At 36.0% G+C, this 20,579-nt stretch overlaps 1 protein-coding gene across 1 annotated transcript in view; it reads left to right on the forward strand.

The window, feature by feature from the left end:
* Window positions 1-16,061, forward strand: part of LOC136032997 (potassium channel subfamily K member 2-like) — a 90,822-nt gene extending 74,761 nt beyond the window's left edge. Inside the window, exon 7 of the mRNA XM_065713523.1 lies at window positions 15,319-16,061. Within this exon, the coding sequence (XP_065569595.1) occupies window positions 15,319-15,851 (533 nt within the window). The 3' untranslated portion in view covers window positions 15,852-16,061. The remainder of the gene's footprint in view (window positions 1-15,318) is intronic.
* Window positions 16,062-20,579: the final 4,518 nt, after the last annotated feature.

Below are 20,579 nucleotides of genomic sequence, written 5' to 3' on the forward strand. Positions count from 1 at the left end.
ACTCAAGCTTCTAATATATGAAAGTAACAAAGGAAAAAGAAAGGAATTTTCGGCCAAGGTCAGATGTGGTTAAAAGTAGTTTAACAATATGTATTCTCGTTTATTTTTTTTATTTTTAATGTTAAATAGTTTAATCAGTTCACCATGATTGATGAGTAATAAAAAAAATCCCTTTATATTCACTCAAGAGCTATTTTTCTTGCCATTTGTCAACTTTCAAATATATGAGAGGCAACGCTATAGCGTTGCCTATAGTAAAGGCCATACAGTTCCAATGTTTTATTATTTATTTATTTTTTCAGAGGCACTTCTAATTGAAGTGGTCGTCGTAAAATCTTCAGAGGCTCATTTGGTTGAAAATCGGAAGTTTTAGTTGCCTTTTTTAAGAGTCAAAAGTGGTCGGAGGGCAACTAGCCACCACCCCACGCCCTTTCCCCCAAACCTATCCGATAAAAATTTTGAGATAGCCATTTTGTTAAAAATAGTTCAAACATCAGATAGTAACTCCGGGGTCGACAAGACCCTCCAGGACCCAGGGACAGGCGTTGTAAGTTAAGCCCTGGGGAGGTATGTGGCTCTTACAGAAGGTATGGTCGTATAAACTTCAAAGAGGGTTCATTTGATTGGAAATGGAAAGTTCTAGCTCACTTTTTAAGAGCCAAAAGAGATCAGAAGCTAGCTAGCCCCCCATACCCTTTTTCTCCAAATAAATCCGATAAAATTTTGGGAAACCTGTTTTGTTAAAAATAGATCAAAGATCACGTAACAAAACTTTGGGGTCGGAAAAACCCCCAGGGTACGGGGCACGGGAGCAGGGGTTGTAAATTACTTCGGAGAGAGGTCATTTGATTGGAAGTTGAAAGCTCTAGTTCACTTTTTAAGAGTCAAATGAGATCAGAGGACAACTAGCCCACCAACGCCCTTTTTCCCCAGATTCGTCCGATAAAAATTTCGAGATAGCTATTTTGTAAAAAATAGTAAACAGTAGTAACTCTGGAGTCGACAAGACCCTCCAGGGCCAAGGGACAGGTGTTGTAAGTTAAGCCCTGGGGGCATATATGGTTCTTATAGAAGGGATGGTTGTATAAACTTCACAGAGGGCTCATTTGATTGAAAGTTCTAGTTCACTTTTTAAGATTAAAAAATTCAAAGGGCAACTAGTCCCCTCCCCCCAACGTCCTTTTTTCCCAAATCGATCCGATAAAAATTTTGAGATACACATTCTGTCAAAAATAGTTCAGTCATCAGATAATATAACTCTGGGATCGACACAGCCCCCCAGGACCCGGAGGCAGGTGTTGTAAGTTATTCCCTGGGGGCATATATGGTTTTTACAGAAGGGATGGCCATATAAACTTCAGAGAGGGTTCATTTTATTGGGAATTGAAAGTTTTGATTGGAAATTGAAAGTTTTTTTTCACTTTTAAGAGTCAAAAGAGATCAGAGGGCAACTGGCCTCCCACTCCCTTTATTCCCCAAATACATCTGATAAGAATTTTGGGATAGTCATTTTGTTAAGAAATACTTCAAAAATCATTTAACAAAAACTTCGGGGTCGACAAAACTCCCCAGGACACGGAGGCAGGCGTTGTAAGTTATACCCTGGGGTATATATGGTTCTTATCGAAGGACTTCTTGTATAAACTTCAAAGGGGGCTTATTTGATTGAAAACTAAAAGTTTTAGTTCACTTTTTCAGAGTCAAAAGAGATCAGAGGCCAACCCCCTCCCCATATCCCTTTTCCCCCATACCCATTCGATAAAAAATTTTAGATAGTCATTTTGTTAAAACTAGTCAAAACATCGGATAATAAAAACTTTGGGGTCAACATACCAGCTCCCTAGAGCCAGGGGTAAGGGTTGTAACTTATGCCCTGGAGGCATATTAAGTTGTTATAGAAGAAATAGTCGTATAAACCTCGTAGGGGATACAAAGGACTTGAAATTAAAAGTGTTAATTCCCTTTTAAGAGTCAAAAGTGATTCGATTGCACCTAGCAACCCCGCACCAATCCTCTTTTCCCCAAATGCGTCTGATTAAACTTCAGAGGGGACTCATTCGATTGCCCTTCTTAAGAGTCAAAAGTGATTGGAGGGTAACTACTCCCCCTCCCAAGGCCCCTTTTTCCTCAAATGCACCTGATTAAAATTTGAGATAGCCATTTTGTTCAAAATAGTTTAATGACAAAATAAAAAAAACTCAGGGGTCTACACAGTCCCCCCAAAGCCCGGGAGAAGTGTTGTAAATTACGCCCTCGGCGCAGATAAGGTTTTTTGTAAGGGGTGGTCGCATAAACATCAGAGGTGGCTCGTTTGATTGGAAATTGAAACTTTTATTTATGTTTATAAGATTCATCAAAAGTGGTCATCGGGCATATAACCCCCCCCCCCCTCTTTTCCCCAAACGTATCCGATAAAAATTTTGAGATCTACTTTTTTCGAAATATTCCGAGATGCTCTTTTTGAAAAGATCAGATGAAAAACTTCGGGGTCCACATAATCCCCCGCAGCCCGGGGAAGGGTTGTAACTTATGCCCCAGGGGCATATAAAGTTTTTTTCAGAAAACGTGGTGGTATGAGTGTGGTCGTGTAAACTTTGGAGGGGGCTCAAATGATTAGAAATTGAAAATTCTAGCTCCCTTTTTAAGAGTCAATAGTGATCCGATGGCAACTAGCCTCCCCCCACCAACTCCAAGGCCTTAAGGCTCTAATTTGTTTTTCTCCAGAGGATATTCATATGCAAGGGGTGGTGTTAAAAACCTCGGAGGGGATTCACCAAATTAGAAATAATAATTTACAGTGCCCTTTTGAAGAGTCAAACGTTATTGGAGGGCATCAAGTCCCCTCTCCTCTTTCCACGTCCTATTTCTTCCAAGCGCATCCACTCAAAATTTTGAGATGGCTGTTATATCCGAAATAGTCAAGAGGTGAAGTAATTAAAATAGTTCTTCCTCAGGGGCTGACAAACCTTCACACTGCCCCGGGTCAAGGGCTGTAAGTTATGCAGGCTGTCCATTGCTCATATATAAGATTTTTAACGAGGGGGTAATCGCATTGACTTTGAAAAAGCCTCATTCGATCTAAATTGGAAGTTCTAGCTCCATTTTTCAAAGTCAATAATAATAAGAAGTTAGGCGCCTCCCCTGCTTTTTTTCTAAATACTTTCGATCAAAATTTCGAGTTAGCCAATATCTATGCTTACGGTTTTGGACCCCACTCTGGGGGAATGGGCTGCAAGTTATACTAGCAGCTCATCATTAACATATAAAGCTCCTACGAAGACGTGGTCGTATAGACTTTGGAGGAAGCTCAGTCCATCGAAAATCGAAATTTATTGCTCTTTTTAAGAATCGAAAATTACCAAAAAGTAACAAGGCCCCAACCCTTGGGCCTTTTCCCTCAATTGTATCTTTTAAGAATTTTGAAATATCTATTTTGCTATAACTTAGGGTTGAGAAATCCTCCATAGCCCCCAGGAAAAGGGTTTTAACTTATATAAGCTGCCCATTATTAGAATATAAGTTTTTTTTGTGGAAGAGGTAGTCGCATTAACTTTAGAGGGAGCTCATGTGATAAAAAATTGAAACTTTTAGTTTTTTTTTTTAAGAATCAAAAGTGATCAATGTGCAATTAGCCACGCTCCACTTTCCCAAAGGGCATCCCGTCAACATTTTGTATAACCATTTCGTTTAAAATAGTTCAAGGGTCAAATAAATATGTTTAAGGGTTTGAACCCCCCCCCTCACCCCGGGGAAATGGCTCTGACTTACGAAGCTTGTTTATTGTTATTTCGACATTTTATTTACCTTGATAGCTTGTTAACTTAAATTCTTTTTTATACTTAGATACTTTAATACTTTGACACTAGTTTTGATACTTTGATGAAAGATTGATGTTGTAAAAAATATTTTTCAGAATAAGGCATTTTCTAAAAATATGAAACTTTTTCTAATCAAAAACCGAACATAAATTAATTTTTAAAAACTTTCCGAAAAAGAAGTATTTCAAAGAACTAAAGGCCATATTAAACTCAAGGTCAGCAGATTTAAATACCTGTTATTATTCAAACTAGAAGTGACAAGAAATTAATATTAAAGAATAAATGCAACCCAAAACAGACAGAAATTAAATAAACAGCCTTAGGAAAAAAACAGACAACGAGTACTAATATAAATGAATAAATTACAAGATATTACTATTAAAGAAGAAATGAAAGCCAAAGCGAACAGAATTTAAATAAGCGATCATAGCAAACCAACACCCAAGGATACTAATATAAATGAATAATAAAGCTTAAAACGAGTGAAACAATAATTTAATATGCAAATCAAACTTGAATCGAACAGGAAATTATTACAAACAAATGTTTGAGTTTTGCCTCCTCTCACTGAAACACATTAAAACCTACCGTGTCATTAGCGCTTTACTGCATACTTCATGTGTATTAAACATTCTTGGAAAGTGAAAATAAAATCAAACTGAATATTAGACATATAATGATATCAATTGTTGACAGATAAGTAGTGGGTGACCCTTGGATTCCGCATCACAGGTAGCCGCTACTCTTTTCTTCTTTACCGTTAATCAGGAAGAAGCTAGACGGTGATTCCCTCAAGAAGCCGGTATTGTTGATTAGTCACACTTGTTTGTTATGTAATTGGAGATTGTTTACATATGTAAATTTATTCAGGATGACGTAATCTCGTGTGACTTGTTTTGTTAGGTGTTACGGTCCGCTTACCTCAGTATTGGAAAAGACCTCGGAGTATCAACACTGGGGATATTGATCTCTGACTATTTTTAATAATCGATGATTTTACTCAATTGAAACTTGATGGCACTAGCAATTGTGAAAGGAAATCTGGAATACTTAATGTTGCAGTAGAAAGTACAAGGGGTTGTCGGCTAACGCTAGAAATGGATTGAAATGTTTGCAAGATATGTGATGTCATTGATCAAATTTAAGTTGGACGAACAATTATGTTTTGCAGCAAAAGTGAATATAATGCATATACAGAGACTACAAGATGGATTAAAAGCATCTGTAAATCAAAATTATCTGGATTACTTTTGAAAATGTTTTTCTTGTTAGATATTTTACTGGAGAAGAGAAGTAGAAAGAATCTCATTTTTTGGCTTTATCCATAATCGGCAGTAAGAGTGTGAGGTTTAAAAAATGGACGTATTTGAGAAACAATAATCATGCAGAATCTTGTGACTTTGGAAAAATGTTTGATTCTGAATCATCATTTTCAAGTGTTATCAGTCCTATGAAAAGTATTCCCTCAAAGAATACTTGACGACATAATGAAAAATGATTCTCCATCTTTGAGATATTTTATGAGAAGTTTTTACGTCGCGGGACAAATGTATTTGCTCAATTCATTGATATACTAATTGAAACAAAACAAAATGATATTGTGGATTTTCTTTTGAACACTACCTAGAAATTCTCTTAAGACCCTGTCCAGCCGTGTGATGCCATGTAAGTTTTTGTGATGTATCTCCATTACTCCAGCTAAAATTAAAATGAATATTCATTACATAGATCAGAAGTCACATTTCTTTTTGGAAGTGTGATAATCAACATTGAAGTGTGGTAATCAATAATCAACATGTTCATTGTGTTTGTATACATTGGTTAGCTTGTCCTCCTGGGGGAATTGTACTATTTTTGATGACTATGACTAAAAGTGTAGACTGTACAATTCATATAAATTGCATAGAGGATATGCAGTGGAAATTAAAGACTGTAATTCCTGTCTTGAAGATGTTTGAGACTCTCACACTAGAGGTTTTCTATCTTCCGATTGTAACTATGATAAATTTGATTAATTAGAAAATAATTACTCTGGTATGATTGGTAAAATCCTAAACGTGTTTTCAATTTATTTTTGCGAGACTGGTATCGTTGCAGTTTCAAATTATTTTGGGTGGAAGAACCCTGTATACGCTTCAATTGAGGGAATAACAAGAGAGTCTGGCTCTTACGACTTTGCTGTGAACACAATGGCTACCACGACTATAAACCTTCAGACTTTTATTTCGCTGTTACTGAAACTGATTCTTCATGTGAGAATAGTGTGTGTGACATCGCTTCAAATAAGCAAATAGAAACACATGAATTTTAAAATATGAATCACAATTTGAATTTATTGACTTTAAAAAGAAATTTAATAATAATGAAATCACATCGTATTGTAGAAATTTCGACCCATAACTTTGCATGCGAAGATGAGCATAAGATGAATCCTGACGAGCTGCACCCTCTTATGGTTGCCGAAGTTACCCATACTTGGTAAAAGAAATTAAAAGAATGAAGACTTCTATTGTAGATACGTTTTTTATTAATAAACAAATTCACAAACATTTTTAAAGCACTTTACCTTTGGGGTACTGAAATCTATATTATGCAGGTAGGAAAGGGTAGTTTCACCTATAAAATCATTCAGTCAAGGATTGTCTACATAAATTTTGAGAAGTTCACTGTAAGTATAGCCAAGACATCGAAAAATGAAATATAGTAGTGTATGAAAACCATAGCTTTTGGTCGATGAATCTTGCATTCGCATCCAATTTTGAGCAGTATATTTTCGAATTTGCTTGAAAAACTTTTCGATATGGAGTGTGTAGGATGCATACGTTAGGCCAACAGGATGGAAAAATTTAATAATCTTTTCTGTTTGAAAGATGCATAGCCAACGACAATGCTATCACATTCTTTGCAGATCATCGACTACTATTAACAATGATAATATCGCAAGCGTAAGGAATATGTTCGAGGAAATCTGAGGGTATGCAATAGGTTTTGTATTTTGACATTCAAGGATTCAAATTGAATACATTGATTATTTGATTAAAGAGTAACAGGCAAACTCATTAAGAGAAAGAGAGACAAAAACAAACACACACGGAAAAACATAGTTCAGAAACACAAAAAAACAAACACAGACGTGGAGCCAAAACACACAAAGAGTCAGACACACAGGCACAGAGAGAGAGAAAAATACACAAACACAGAAAGTCAGACAAACGAACACACAATCACAAACACAGGACAAAAATACACACAAACACACGGAGTCAGACACACGAAAACAGAGAGGGAGACAAAAACAAACACGAAAATAAAGAGTTAGACACACGACATAGAGAGAGAGAGAGAGAGACAAAAACATACAGACGAACTCACAGAGTAAGACACACGAACGCACAAATACCGAGACATAGACAGAAACACACGCAAACACACAGAATCAGACACACTGGCACAGAGAGAGAGACAAACACACACACACACACACACACACACACACAAACACACAGATTCAGACACTGAGAGAGAGACAAAATTACATACACAAAAACACAGAGTTAGACACACAAACACGCAAAGACAGACACAGAGACAAAAACACACCCACAAACATAGAGAGTGAGACACACAAACACACAAAAACAGACACTAAGACAGGAAACACACGGTCAGACACAAAGGTCTGAAATGAGACTCGAATTGATTTGACCAATAAAAGTACCATCAACAGAGATAATGAAATCGCTACCTGATTCGAATTGGCCAGTAAAAGTACCACTTACCACGGTAAGGGTACCTACAAGCAACCTATAACTAGCTTCAGGTACCTCAAGCCAAATTGCCGCAGCCTGGGTACCTAGAGCCAAGCATAGGTGATTTCTAGCTGATAAGTTGCTTTCGAGCTAGGTTCATGTAAGTTTAAGTAGCATCGCACGTACCATGCTAAGTGAACTTAAAATAGCCTAGTTTGAAAGTATCCGTGAAACAGAGTCTGACTGTGTTGGTTAGTGTGTGTGTTTTTGTCTCTGTATTTGTCTTTGTGTGTTCGTGTGTCTTACTCTGTGTGTTTGTGTGTGTGTGTGTTTTTCTCTCTTTTTCTCAGTATCTCTCTCTCTCTCTCTCTCTCTCTCTCTCTCTCTCTCTCTCTCTCTCTCTCTCTCTCTCTCTCTCTCTCTCTCTCTCTCTCTCTCTCTCTCTCTCTCTCTCTCTCTCTCTCTCTCTCTCTCTCTCTCTCTCTCTCTCTCTCTCTCTCTCTCTCTCTCTCTCTCTGTACATTTACAGTGTAACTTTACCGGGGTATTGACGGAGAGTATAGCATTAATATCGCTAAATCAATTTGAAACCTACTGGGAAATGGGCCCCGATGGCCGTGTTCTATAAAACTTGGCACCATCGACACAAATCAAATAATCCATGTATTCAAATGGGATCCCTGCATCTCCAATTACAAAACCTATTGCATACCCTCGGATTTTCTCGAACATATTCATAACGCTAGCGACAGCATTGTCATAGTTAATAGTAGTCTGTCAACTATAAAGACGGGGCATTGGCTATACGTCTCTCAAACAGTGAAGAATATTTAATTTTTCCACTATTTTGACCTACCGTATACATTCTACCTACCCCCGAAAACTTTCTTGAAAACTTTCTTTGAAAACTTTCTTGAGCAAAGCGGGAAATCTATTATTCAAAAGTAGCTACGAGTACAAGATTTATAGAGCAAAAGCTTTTGTCTTCGTACACTTTTGTATTTTATTTTGATGTTGTGACTATAATTACAGTGATTTCTCAGCATGTATGTAGACAATCTTCGATTGAACGAATTTATAGTTGGAAGTACCCTTTCCTGCCGCTATGATATAGTTTGAATGCCCTAAGCCTAAAGTGCTTTAAAAATGTTTGTGAATTTGTTTACTAATGGAAAATAAAGAGTTAGACACACGACATAGAGAGAGAGAGAGAGAGACAAAAACATACAGACGAACTCACAGAGTAAGACACACGAACACACAAATACCGAGACATAGACAGAAACACACGCAAACACACAGAATCAGACACACTGGCACAGAGAGAGAGACAAACACACACACACACACACACACAAACACACAGATTCAGACACTGAGAGAGAGACAAAATTACATACACAAAAACACAGAGTTAGACACACAAACACGCAAAGACAGACACAGAGACAAAAACACACCCACAAACATAGAGAGTGAGACACACAAACACACAAAAACAGACACTAAGACAGGAAACACACGGTCAGACACAAAGGTCTGAAATGAGACTCGAATTGATTTGACCAATAAAAGTACCATCAACAGAGATAATGAAATCGCTACCTGATTCGAATTGGCCAGTAAAAGTACCACTTACCACGGTAAGGGTACCTACAAGCAACCTATAACTAGCTTCAGGTACCTCAAGCCAAATTGCCGCAGCCTGGGTACCTAGAGCCAAGCATAGGTGATTTCTAGCTGATAAGTTGCTTTCGAGCTAGGTTCATGTAAGTTTAAGTAGCATCGCACGTACCATGCTAAGTGAACTTAAAATAGCCTAGTTTGAAAGTATCCGTGAAACAGAGTCTGACTGTGTTGGTTAGTGTGTGTGTTTTTGTCTCTGTATTTGTCTTTGTGTGTTCGTGTGTCTTACTCTGTGTGTTTGTGTGTGTGTGTGTTTTTCTCTCTCTTTCTCACTATCTCTCTCTCTCTCTCTCTCTCTCTCTCTCTCTCTCTCTCTCTCCTCTCTCTCTCTCTCTCTCTCTCTCTCTCTCTCTCTCTCTCTCTCTCTCTCCTCTCTCTCTCTCTCTCTCTCTCTCTCTCTCTCTCTCTCTCTCTCTCTCTCTCTCTCTGTACATTTACAGTGTAACTTTACCGGGGTATTGACGGAGAGTATAGCATTAATATCGCTAAATCAATTTGAAACCTACTGGGAAATGGGCCCCGATGGCCGTGTTCTATAAAACTTGGCACCATCGACACAAATCAAATAATCCATGTATTCAAATAGGATCCCTGCATCTCCAATTACAAAACCTATTGCATACCCTCGGATTTTCTCGAACATATTCATAACGCTAGCGACAGCATTGTCATAGTTAATAGTAGTCTGTCAACTATAAAGACGGGGCATTGGCTATACGTCTCTCAAACAGTGAAGAATATTTAATTTTTCCACTATTTTGACCTACCGTATACATTCTACCTACCCCCGAAAACTTTCTTGAAAACTTTCTTTGAAAACTTTCTTGAGCAAAGCGGGAAATCTATTATTCAAAAGAAGCTACGAGTACAAGATTTATAGAGCAAAAGCTTTTGTCTTCGTACACTTTTGTATTTTATTTTGATGTTGTGACTATAATTACAGTGATTTCTCAGCATGTATGTAGACAATCTTCGATTGAACGAATTTATAGTTGGAAGTACCCTTTCCTGCCGCTATGATATAGTTTGAATGCCCTAAGCCTAAAGTGCTTTAAAAATGTTTGTGAATTTGTTTACTAATGGAAAACGTGTATTGTAGAAAACATATTTCGTGCAACACAATGTAACTTCGCTTTTATTATATCTCCTTTTTAATTCTAATAATACTATTCTGATTCATATAATAAAATTCACGTGTTTCAATATGCTTGTTTGAAATAATATCACACACGGTTTTCTCATATGAAGAACAACTTTCTGTAATATCCAAATAAAATTGAGAAGGTTTAAAATCATAGTAGTCATTATCTTCGCAGTAATGTCGTTAAAAACAGACTTCCATATTATTCCACTATTGAAGCGTAGACTGAGTTCTTCCTTTCAAAATAATTTGACGATACCAGTCTCGTAAAAATAAACTGAAATCACGTTTTGGGTTTATTCCAACAATACCATGTTAAGTAATTTCTTATTGATCACATTTACTATAGTGACAATCAGGACAAAGGAAAATTTTACTGTCAGAGTCACGAACGTCTTCAAGACAGGAATTACAGTCTTCAATTTCCACTGAATATCCTCTATGCAATTTACATGGATTGCACAGTCTACAATTTTAGTCATAGTTATCAACAATAATGCACCTCTCACAGGATGACCAGATGCCCAATGTATCCAAACACAGTGGACATGTGTAGAAGTTTTTTCACTGTTGAAAGTCACACTTCCAAAAAGAAACTGACTTGCAATCGATAAAATGATTGTTTATTTTACTTCTAGGAGGAGTAATTGAGGGATGTCACCAAACCTATTCGGCCTGGATTGGGGACTTATTTGACATTTAGATAGGGTCTTAAGAGAATTTATACGTAGCGTTCAAAAGCAAATCCACAATTAAGTTTTGTTTTGTTTCAGTTACTCTGTTAGTAAATTGAGTAAGTGCATTTGGTACGCGACGTATAAAAGTCTCATACAATAGTCCAAAGATGGAGGATCATATTTTCTTATATTGTCAAGCATTCTTTGAGAGAGTATTTTCCTTTCAACTGATAACTCTTGATAATAATCATTTAAAATCAAATATCTTTCCAAAGTCACAAGATTCCGCTTGATTTTTTGTTTCTCAAATTCATACATTTTGAATCCCGACACTTTCACAGCCCATTATAGACTAACAAAGAAAAAAAAGAATATTTTTTCTACCTTCTTGTCATCAGTAAAATATCCAACAAGAAGAACATTTTCAAAATGGAATAGTAACAAACTCAATCCTTTTTATTTATTGATTCAGATCATTGTCTCGGATATATCTCACTAGTGCATTTAATTCATCCTGTAGTCTTTGTATATACATTATATTCACTTTTGCTGCAAAACATAACTGTTCTTCCAACTTTAATTGGTTCAATGATATGACATATTTTGCAAACATTTCGTCCCATACTAGAGCTAGCCATAAACCCCTTGTAATTTCTACTGCAACATTGGGTATTCTAGGTTTCATTGAGCCATTGGTAGTACCTTCAAGTTCTAATAGAATAAAAGCTTCCATTACTAAAAATGTGCAAAGAACAATATCCAAAATGCATTCTGAAGTCTTTTCCAATACTGAGGTAAGTGGATTCTAAGATCTAACAAAACAAGTCACGCGATATTACGTCATCCTCTGTAAATTTACGTAGGTAAACTATCTCCTATTACGTAACAAACAGGTGTGTCTAATCAATTATTCCAGCGTCTTGGGGAAATCGTCGATAAACTTCTACCTGACTAACGGCGAAGAAGAAAAGAGTAGCGGTTATCTGTGTTGTGGAATCCAAAGTCCCCCAATTCTAAAATAATTCGTTCAAGGTTTCTTTTCGCTGTAATTTCCATTTTCATTTTCAATGCTGTAACAATTGGAAAAGAATATATTTGTGATATAACATGTTTTCAGTTAAGTGCCAGTGATGGAGTAAGCTTTAGACTTCTACAGCCAAGGATGGTGGCAGTATCCAAACTGCTGTTTATAGTGAAGCTATGCTTCTCTTGTAAAGTCTTGGAAAGAAGTACTAAAATTAAACTGAGTATCTGGTATACAATTATATTAATTGCAGAACTCTCATCCCTTCAAAATTTAATTTTACTCTCATTTTTATGTTTATTCTCACTGTTGTAATAAAGTACAAAAAAATATTTGAAATATAATTTGTTTTCAGTAAAGCGCCAATGACGTAATATATTTTAGACATGCACAGCGAGAGAAGGAGGCAAAACCCAAAACCCTTTTTGTTCTTTCAAGCTTGATTTGCATATTTAATTTTTTAATGTATATTTAATTACTCGCTTTAAGATTTGTTCATTCATTCATATTAGTACCTATTGTATGTTTGTTTCCTATGATTATTTATTTAACTTCTGTTCGTTTTGAGTTTCATTTATTCTTTAATAGTAATTTCTTGTGGTTTTTAGTTTGAATTTTAACACGTATTTGTATATGCTGATCTTAACTTTAATTTGGCCTTTAAATTTTCTTTGAAAAACTTCTTTTACGTGACAATAATGACATTAATCTGTCGATAAAGGAGCATAGAGTAAGCTTTGACTTCTTTAAGTAAAGAGATGACTAATCCAACCGTTCCTGGTGACTAACTCTAAAAAAGACAATTTTGATAACAATAGATAAGTCGAAAGAATTGTTTTCTTATGCTGATTCCCAATATGTAGAATTCATTAAGGTTAATGTTACTGATCTAAAGCTAAGAGCTTGAGAAAATCTGCCTGATGTTCGAAAAAGGAACTATGAAAATCGTGCCATCAGATTTAATGTATCAGAGAGCCCTACTGTAGAGCCTTCAGGCTTCCATCTGCAAAATTATGTTTTTCCTCTGCCAGAAAAAAGATAACGGATGCGTGCTTTTTTTCAGAGGTGTTGATACTTTCTTATTTATTGGGTTAAATAAGGACTACCACAAAATATTTCTAAACTACTAAAACGACGATGAATCACGAATCTTTAATTTGAAGTCCTTAAAATTGCAATGCATATTTTTGTAAAAAAGATAGTCATATTCAGCCAAAAATCTTTGCCGTTCTTCAGCTATAAATGGAAATTTTTCTCCCTAGGCAGTTTTTTTTTCAAACGTTCACTCTCTATTAGGATGTAGCTAGTGCTTCAACCATGATACCAATAAATCAAATAAGAAGGATTAAAGACCTAGTATATCCACTCTTGCCTAACTCTGGACCTCATTTAGCTCACCCTCATCCCATTCTCTCTCCCTTTTTCTCTTTTTATCTTCTTGGTTTTTTTGTTGATGCTTTTGGAGGTTTTAAATATCAAAAAGTGTTTTCTTTTTCTTTCAACAAGGACTTTCTCAATTATTGAGATAAACGTAGGTTAGCACAAAAGTATTTTTGAACTTGTAAAATGACGATCAATTTCGAATCCTCTAAATTGCAATCCTTACAATTTGTCGTCTTGGCATGGACGTTGTTTTTAACCTTGGAAAAAACATTTGTTTATGAATTATAGCTGGGAAATTGTCAGTATCTCATCAGTGGTTCCAAGAACTTTGTCGTCTCATAATTAGCTACGCGTACTAAAAAAAGGCGGTGGGATCGTAAAACTTATGTCTTAAGTACTAAAAAAGATAATATACAAAGGGAATTACTATACAGAAAAAATCAGCTTTCATGAGTGGATTAAAATTCATCTAAATAGATTACTCTTTTTTTCGTTGCTGGCTTTATTTTTTTTCTCTTGTTTTCTTAAGACCGTTTGCCAAGAACAGCAAGTAAATAAATACAATTTGTTTTTGATTTGTTATTTGAACTTAAAACTTTTTTTCTTACTTTATTTTCATTGTAATAATAAACTCTATGTTATTCTCGAAGCGTGTGCAGAAAGAGATGGCCAAAGTAGGATCGTAACAAGGGAGTGGGGTTCAAAAGGGTCTAGAGCCCTCCTATTCATTTAGAACAAAGAAATCAAAATTACAGTTAAAGCTCGTACAACAAAGAAACAAAGAAAGAAGAATGGCAAAACTTTCTACCTATAGGGTGCAAGAGGGGGTATTTTCGCCGAAGTTTCATCTTAAGGATCTTCTCTTTTTCCCACTCTCTAATAGAAAGTTTTACTAGAAAACAAACCTTAAGGTTAAAAACCGAAATCTACATGTGAAGAAGAAAAATATTTATTTTCAAAAGTGAAAAAACTTTTTTTTTTCAGTATTTTAAGCTTTTTTTTTATTAGTGACGCCATTCGTGCATTTCCTTACTGATATTAAATAATTAAACAAGTTTTTTCAACTGAAATTAAAGAGCAACATTAAAAATTAAGACAAACAGCAATCATTCCACATATAAGGGGGGCTGGCCCGTCCTCTATACCTCACTTTTCACGCTACAGTTTTGTAATACTTAAAAAAAACTGTGCATTCTAATTAAACAGCCCTTGTGTTTCAGGAGTCGTTCTTAATGACCTGCAATGAAAAGTCAAACTTTACCGTAAAGAGTGAGGTATTGAAGATGGGCCAGCCCCTCACTTACGGATTGATTTTTGTTCGTTTTAAGCTTTAATATTGCTCATAATTTTCAGTGGATTTTTTCATTTATTGTCAGACCATTTTTCGAATAATACTGGGAAATTTGCCTCTACTCTCCTTGAGAATCCCCCACGAAAAAATTCTCAATGAAAAATGTTTTCCCCGCAAAATCCTCCCCTGAAAAATTGTTTATAGACAATTCTGTCCTCACTGAAATTCTCCTCGGGAAATTATTGTTGTTGATTAGACCTGGAAGATCTTTCTATTGATCTTGGGCCTGTCTAAATTACAAAGAAAAAAAAGATTATAGTATAGTTGACTTGAATTATTTTCTGAGAAAATGATGCAAGCGAAAATGCATGATGCATCGATTTCTTTTTAATTCAGAGAGTGACTTCAATTCCAGAATCCTAGTTTCTGAAGCGAGTCTACCCACAGTGAAAATTCAAATAGTTTATGGCAGTGAGACGTTTATTAGGCTATTTGAATGTATTAGAAAGGCAATTAACGCTTCCATTTTTAATTTTTCTCTCATTTCAGCCCAAACCTACCACATGCTTGCCTGTACTGCTTATATTTTAGTAGGACTGGCACTCACAAGTGCAGTAATTGAGATGATACGACTCAGATTTATTGAGAGTTTGAAAAAACTCAAGTCATCTGTAAACCAACTGTTAGAATTAAGCAATAAAATGGGTACCCTTGTCCGTAAAGTTAGAGACCAAGTTATGTACGGAGATGGAACAATTGATATTAATCTTATCAATGAAATGATGAAAGTTCAGCGCCAGATTGATCAAGTCCAAGCCGAAAATGGAGCAAATCCCTTTGATTCAATCTTTGATATCCCTACACAGCTACTGCTAGGCCCTCAGCTTAGTCCAAGCTTCTTATCTTTACGTAGCACAGACATAGAAGAATACGATAATGTGGAAATTAAGAAACATGCTCCACCGCTTGAATGGGAACACGACTGGGAAGATTTGTGGGTACGGCTTGAATCAGGGGAAAAAGTTTCATACCGACTGATGAAGATAGCTGAGGACTACAAGAATAAGTGCCAGGATAAATAGTAATACTCAGAACGTTTAATTACCTCAAATAGCTCACTGGAGAAACTAAAAACTCACGTTTTATCTTTTTTATTATTGTGTGCAGAGAAGTAAATATGCATAAGAATATTTGCGTCAGTCAACCATTAAATTTAGAACTGTGAACTGTTATGTCATTTTATGCTTGTTCTGATGTAAGACTTCCATATCTAATAAAAAATCATAATCTAAGCTTTGTATAAATATATTGCTGCCATAGCTTCAATAATGCAGTCATTATTATAAATATGTTTTCATATAAACTGTATACTGGAAAAAGAATCCCAACCGTTATTGGTTGGAAAATAGTAACTGTTATCCAGATTCAATTTAGGAAAATTTTATCATTTCAAAAAAAAGCCCGAAGTCCCTCAAACAAGAGCTCCATACGACGGTTATAGTGATAGTTGCAACTTAGTAAACAGAGATAAACCGCTCATAGTTACGAAAATTTTAAAATTGTATTTTATAAAAAAAACTACCAACTGAAAAAAAATTTCAATGTGTAGCTGATTCAGGGATAGTAAACTCATTTCGAATAGTTTTAATAGTTAAGTATTATTTCAGAAACGAGTTTAAGTGAATTCTGAACAAAAACTGGAACTCCTCAAAAAAGTGTCAAGTGAGAATGAAAAGCTCACCATTAGAATAGACATTATCGTGCACCCTATGCAGATACACTGCAGCCCCCGCCTTCAATAACAAGGAAAATCACTTTTTTGAATGCGTGGCACTTGTTGTCTCTCCTTTTTATTTTTTTTTTTTTTTTTTTTGACACCACTAGTAGGTTACTGGAACACAACGAGCTGTTTAACGCCTCATTTGAAAGATAATTATTGAAGCAATGTTCATAGAAAATGAAGGGAGGGCTCTTTTGAACGCGTATTATATTTGCTAGCGCCCGTTTTTGAGTCACAACAGGAATCATAGAACAAGGAAGTGCTGCTTTCTATTATCAAACAAAATTGGTCCAAAATACTGGGAGTCCGAATTCTGAGATAAACAATAGATTGTTCATGGCTGAAGACCCTTAACCTGATATTTATAATCTCTATCTTTAATTTCAAGTAAAATTGTCTTTAGCATAGGTGGCACTTATCTTTCCTTTTCTCCCATTTTGTTTGTTCTCCAAAAGCAACTGCATCAAACCACTGGCCCCAGGGATGAATCTCCAGCATTTTTATTGGGGAGGGGGGCAAATGGGCTCCATATTTGGATAGTCAAGGGGCTTGGAATATATAACATTTTTTTCTCCACATTATTTGGGGGTGGGCAACTTCCTCCCTTGTTCCCTCCCCTCCCCCCAAACGATGCCCCCGACAGGCCCTAGAATGTTACAGGAGAGCTCATTATGAATGTTTGCCTGCGACAAACAGCCAATTTTTCATTGCTGAAGACCCTTAACCAGATATTTAACAGCGACTGCATCGAACCACTGACCCTAGAGTATACACAGAAAAGTGCCTATTTCTTGCTTTTAAACAGAAATATGTCAACAATTGAGCACTCTTAGGTAGCCAATCCGTTTTCTATGACAAAAGCTTATCCGAAGGCTTACATTTCCCCATCAGGGTTGAAGCCGTAGTTGCAACTTAAGCAGATACAGTTTTTCGATAAGCTGGGTATACATAGTGTATTTTGATTTGGCCCTACACTCTCCCCCAGATTAATGATCGTCGTCCACTTGTACCCCTTACCCCAACAGTCCCTTAAAGTTTGATATTGTAGATACATGATTTTGATAAACTAGCAAAACATACTTTCATTGGATTTATTTTATTACTTTAGCGTACATAGGCTTGTAAGTTTCATATGAGCTTATAGCAGGAAAATGTATTGGTGGATTACTAAAAAAGAAATTTTAGTCCCTTTACGCTTGCTCAGCACAAAATTTGAAGTCCCTTTGCCCCATACTACCCCTTTCCCTTGTTCATATACTTCTCCTTTCCTTTGTTCATATACTGTTGCAAAATCTATACACAATTAGTGTCTTTTTATTTTCTTCCACCCCTCCCACGGTTTATAACTTATGATAAAATTAGGCTCCCTCTTCCCCTTCAACGCTCTCGGAGAGTTTGAACTTGATATCCTGAGCCATTCCTAAGATGGAGAATTTAAACATTCTTGTGCACATAGTGTCTTTTGATCTACTCGTTATTTGCAAAATTTGCATTTGCAACTGAAAAAAAGAACGTAAGAGGGGGCTTGCTGCCCTCTAATTACTTGGCTCTTCAAAAGGGTGCAAGATTTGGGCTGTTTTCTTACTTTTTTTAATTTTTTCTTGCTTTCTTAATTTCTTAATTTTCTTAATTTGAATTACCTGAATTTGAATATTGATTGAACTATTAAGCTTTAGTCAAAGCCCAATGTTAATTTTACTATAAGCTATCATACCAATTGAGATCTAAGCTTCCTTAGAAATGAATGTGATTAACGATGGGTGATAGGAGACTTGTGCGCACAAAGACTTTTGGGATTAAATATCATTGTGTAACCAGCTTATTGCTTTGTTAATGATCCTGTAAAAGTGATTAATGGTTACTGGTGCCAATAAATAAATCTTACATGTTAACAATAGGCAACTTGCATAAGCTTATAGCCCCTTTCCTGGGAGCTATGGGGGCTAGGTTAACCCTGGAGGCATGATTATTGGACTAATTTGAACAAAATGGCTATCTCAAAACTTCGGTCAGATGTGTTAGGGAGAAGCCATGGGATGGGGCTAGTTGCCCTCCGATAATTTTTGTCTTTTTAAAAGGACACTACAGCTTTTAAATTCTAATCAGAATTTTTTGTCTCTGATGAAAAATGCGACTAAGCCTTTTGAGACAGGTTTCCCAGGAAAAAAGCCAAAATAAAAACAAAACGTGTCTTTTCATATATGTGGTAATAACAATTTTACAGAATGCTATACAGTTATCAATCTTTAAGTTTGGGTCAAACAACAACTTTGACTGACATCTTGCTAGTTAAGCATGCAAGTTTGTTGAGGCAAGTTTGTGGTTCGATAACAGTAATTAGGACAGTGGAAGCCTGGCTGCTTTTCAAACATCATTTTCTTTGATATTCGTGAAAAATTTTGCCACCCTGTCTTGTAAGCCAGCTTCACTTTTCACTGGATATTCCCGATAGGCATTTTTACCGTTAAGATGTGGCTGTTTTCAAATAGTTTTCTCTAATATTAAAAGACAAAAGAGGGTTATCATAGTCAAATAGTGTCTTACGGGCGAAAAAGTCCCAATTGCAATTATGTAACAGAAAGCAAATTGGGCTTATAAGAGTGGCTAGCGGCTAGTGAAAATTATCCCTAATATCAGCCGAAATTGAACGTTACTTAAACACTGCCCATTCTTTCATTGTCATTGTAAAGCCTTTCAATTAACCAGCGTTTGAATTTGGTACTAAAAAGTGCAAGCCAGAAACTGTTTCCACCAGAGGCCAGGATTCACTTTCCAAGTTAACACAATAGACATTTACACAAATTCTCAGATGTCTTTGATATTTGCGTTAATCTTTAAGAGAAATCCTAATCTGTTGTGCTTTAAAATTCGAAAAGAATTTGAAGCTACCAGCATGCATAGTAATTTGACAGTGTGACTTGATAGTATTCCTTAAACAATAACCAAGATCTAATTTGACAATGTTCCGTTTGGTTTAAATAAGATATCAGTTGGAATTTCAAAGTATATCCTAGTTCAATTTCAGAATGATTTATGGTTGCTCTTGAAAACGACGGCCAATTTTTTTGGAATGGTCGATTCTTGTCTTCTTGCGAACAATGCTCTGACAGCTTTCCTTTGTACTTACCAACATTAGACACTGGCTTCGCTTTTTCGAGCTGCCATCTAAATTCCGATTCAAAGCCATAAAAATACATTTAAAAGTGACACTTAGCGTTGCCAATAGCGTTAAAATTGTGCCATATCGATACATTTCATGTCTAAAAGTACATTCTAGTACAATCACAAATTTCCTGGAACATTTTACAAAATCCGGTACAATAGAATTTGACTGGACATGGATTTGGCGAGCGGAGGGAATTGTAGTTTTTTTTTTCTCATCTAGATTTTTAAGTTTTCTTTGACACATTTATCTAGGTGCCTGTTGTAGACCTCTTGTGGTCATAATATAATGTGAAGCAGCACAGCCATCTGTACCGTAAGTACAAAAGTGGAAGTGGAAGGCGCAAAAAAATCCGACATTTAACTCAAAAGAAACATGACATTGATGGTTTACCTAATCAATGGAAGCCACTGAGCCTAGATAATTGATCTAGGCATGCATACAACAAAACAAATTACATGGACTTCATGCCAAGAGGCACTGGAGCAAATTATCCCCATATGAAGGAGCAATAGGCCAGGTCATACACAAATCCTCAACGCTCAAATTGGGGAAGCTATGGGTCGCCTTGAAAAATTTGTTGTGATGAGAATCTCAACTGTAGATATTTTTTTTTCAATCAGATTATACAATTTCCTTGAAACATGACATGGCGCCCAAACATTATGAATATGAGTGTAATATTGTGGTGTCTCAATATTGTTGGGTTGCAATATCTAAAAACGAGAGCTTTGTATGACTGGAAAGGTTAAAAAATCAATTGGAATGCACAAAGCCTTGACATAGGCACATTTTTTTTTTTTATTCCAAGTAGTTCCTATGACTCTATATTTTGTATCCTGACAATTAAGAAATTTCCTTCTAATG

This window comes from Artemia franciscana, chromosome 11 (genome assembly GCF_032884065.1).
Source record: "Artemia franciscana chromosome 11, ASM3288406v1, whole genome shotgun sequence".
NCBI classification, from domain to species: domain Eukaryota; kingdom Metazoa; phylum Arthropoda; class Branchiopoda; order Anostraca; family Artemiidae; genus Artemia; species Artemia franciscana.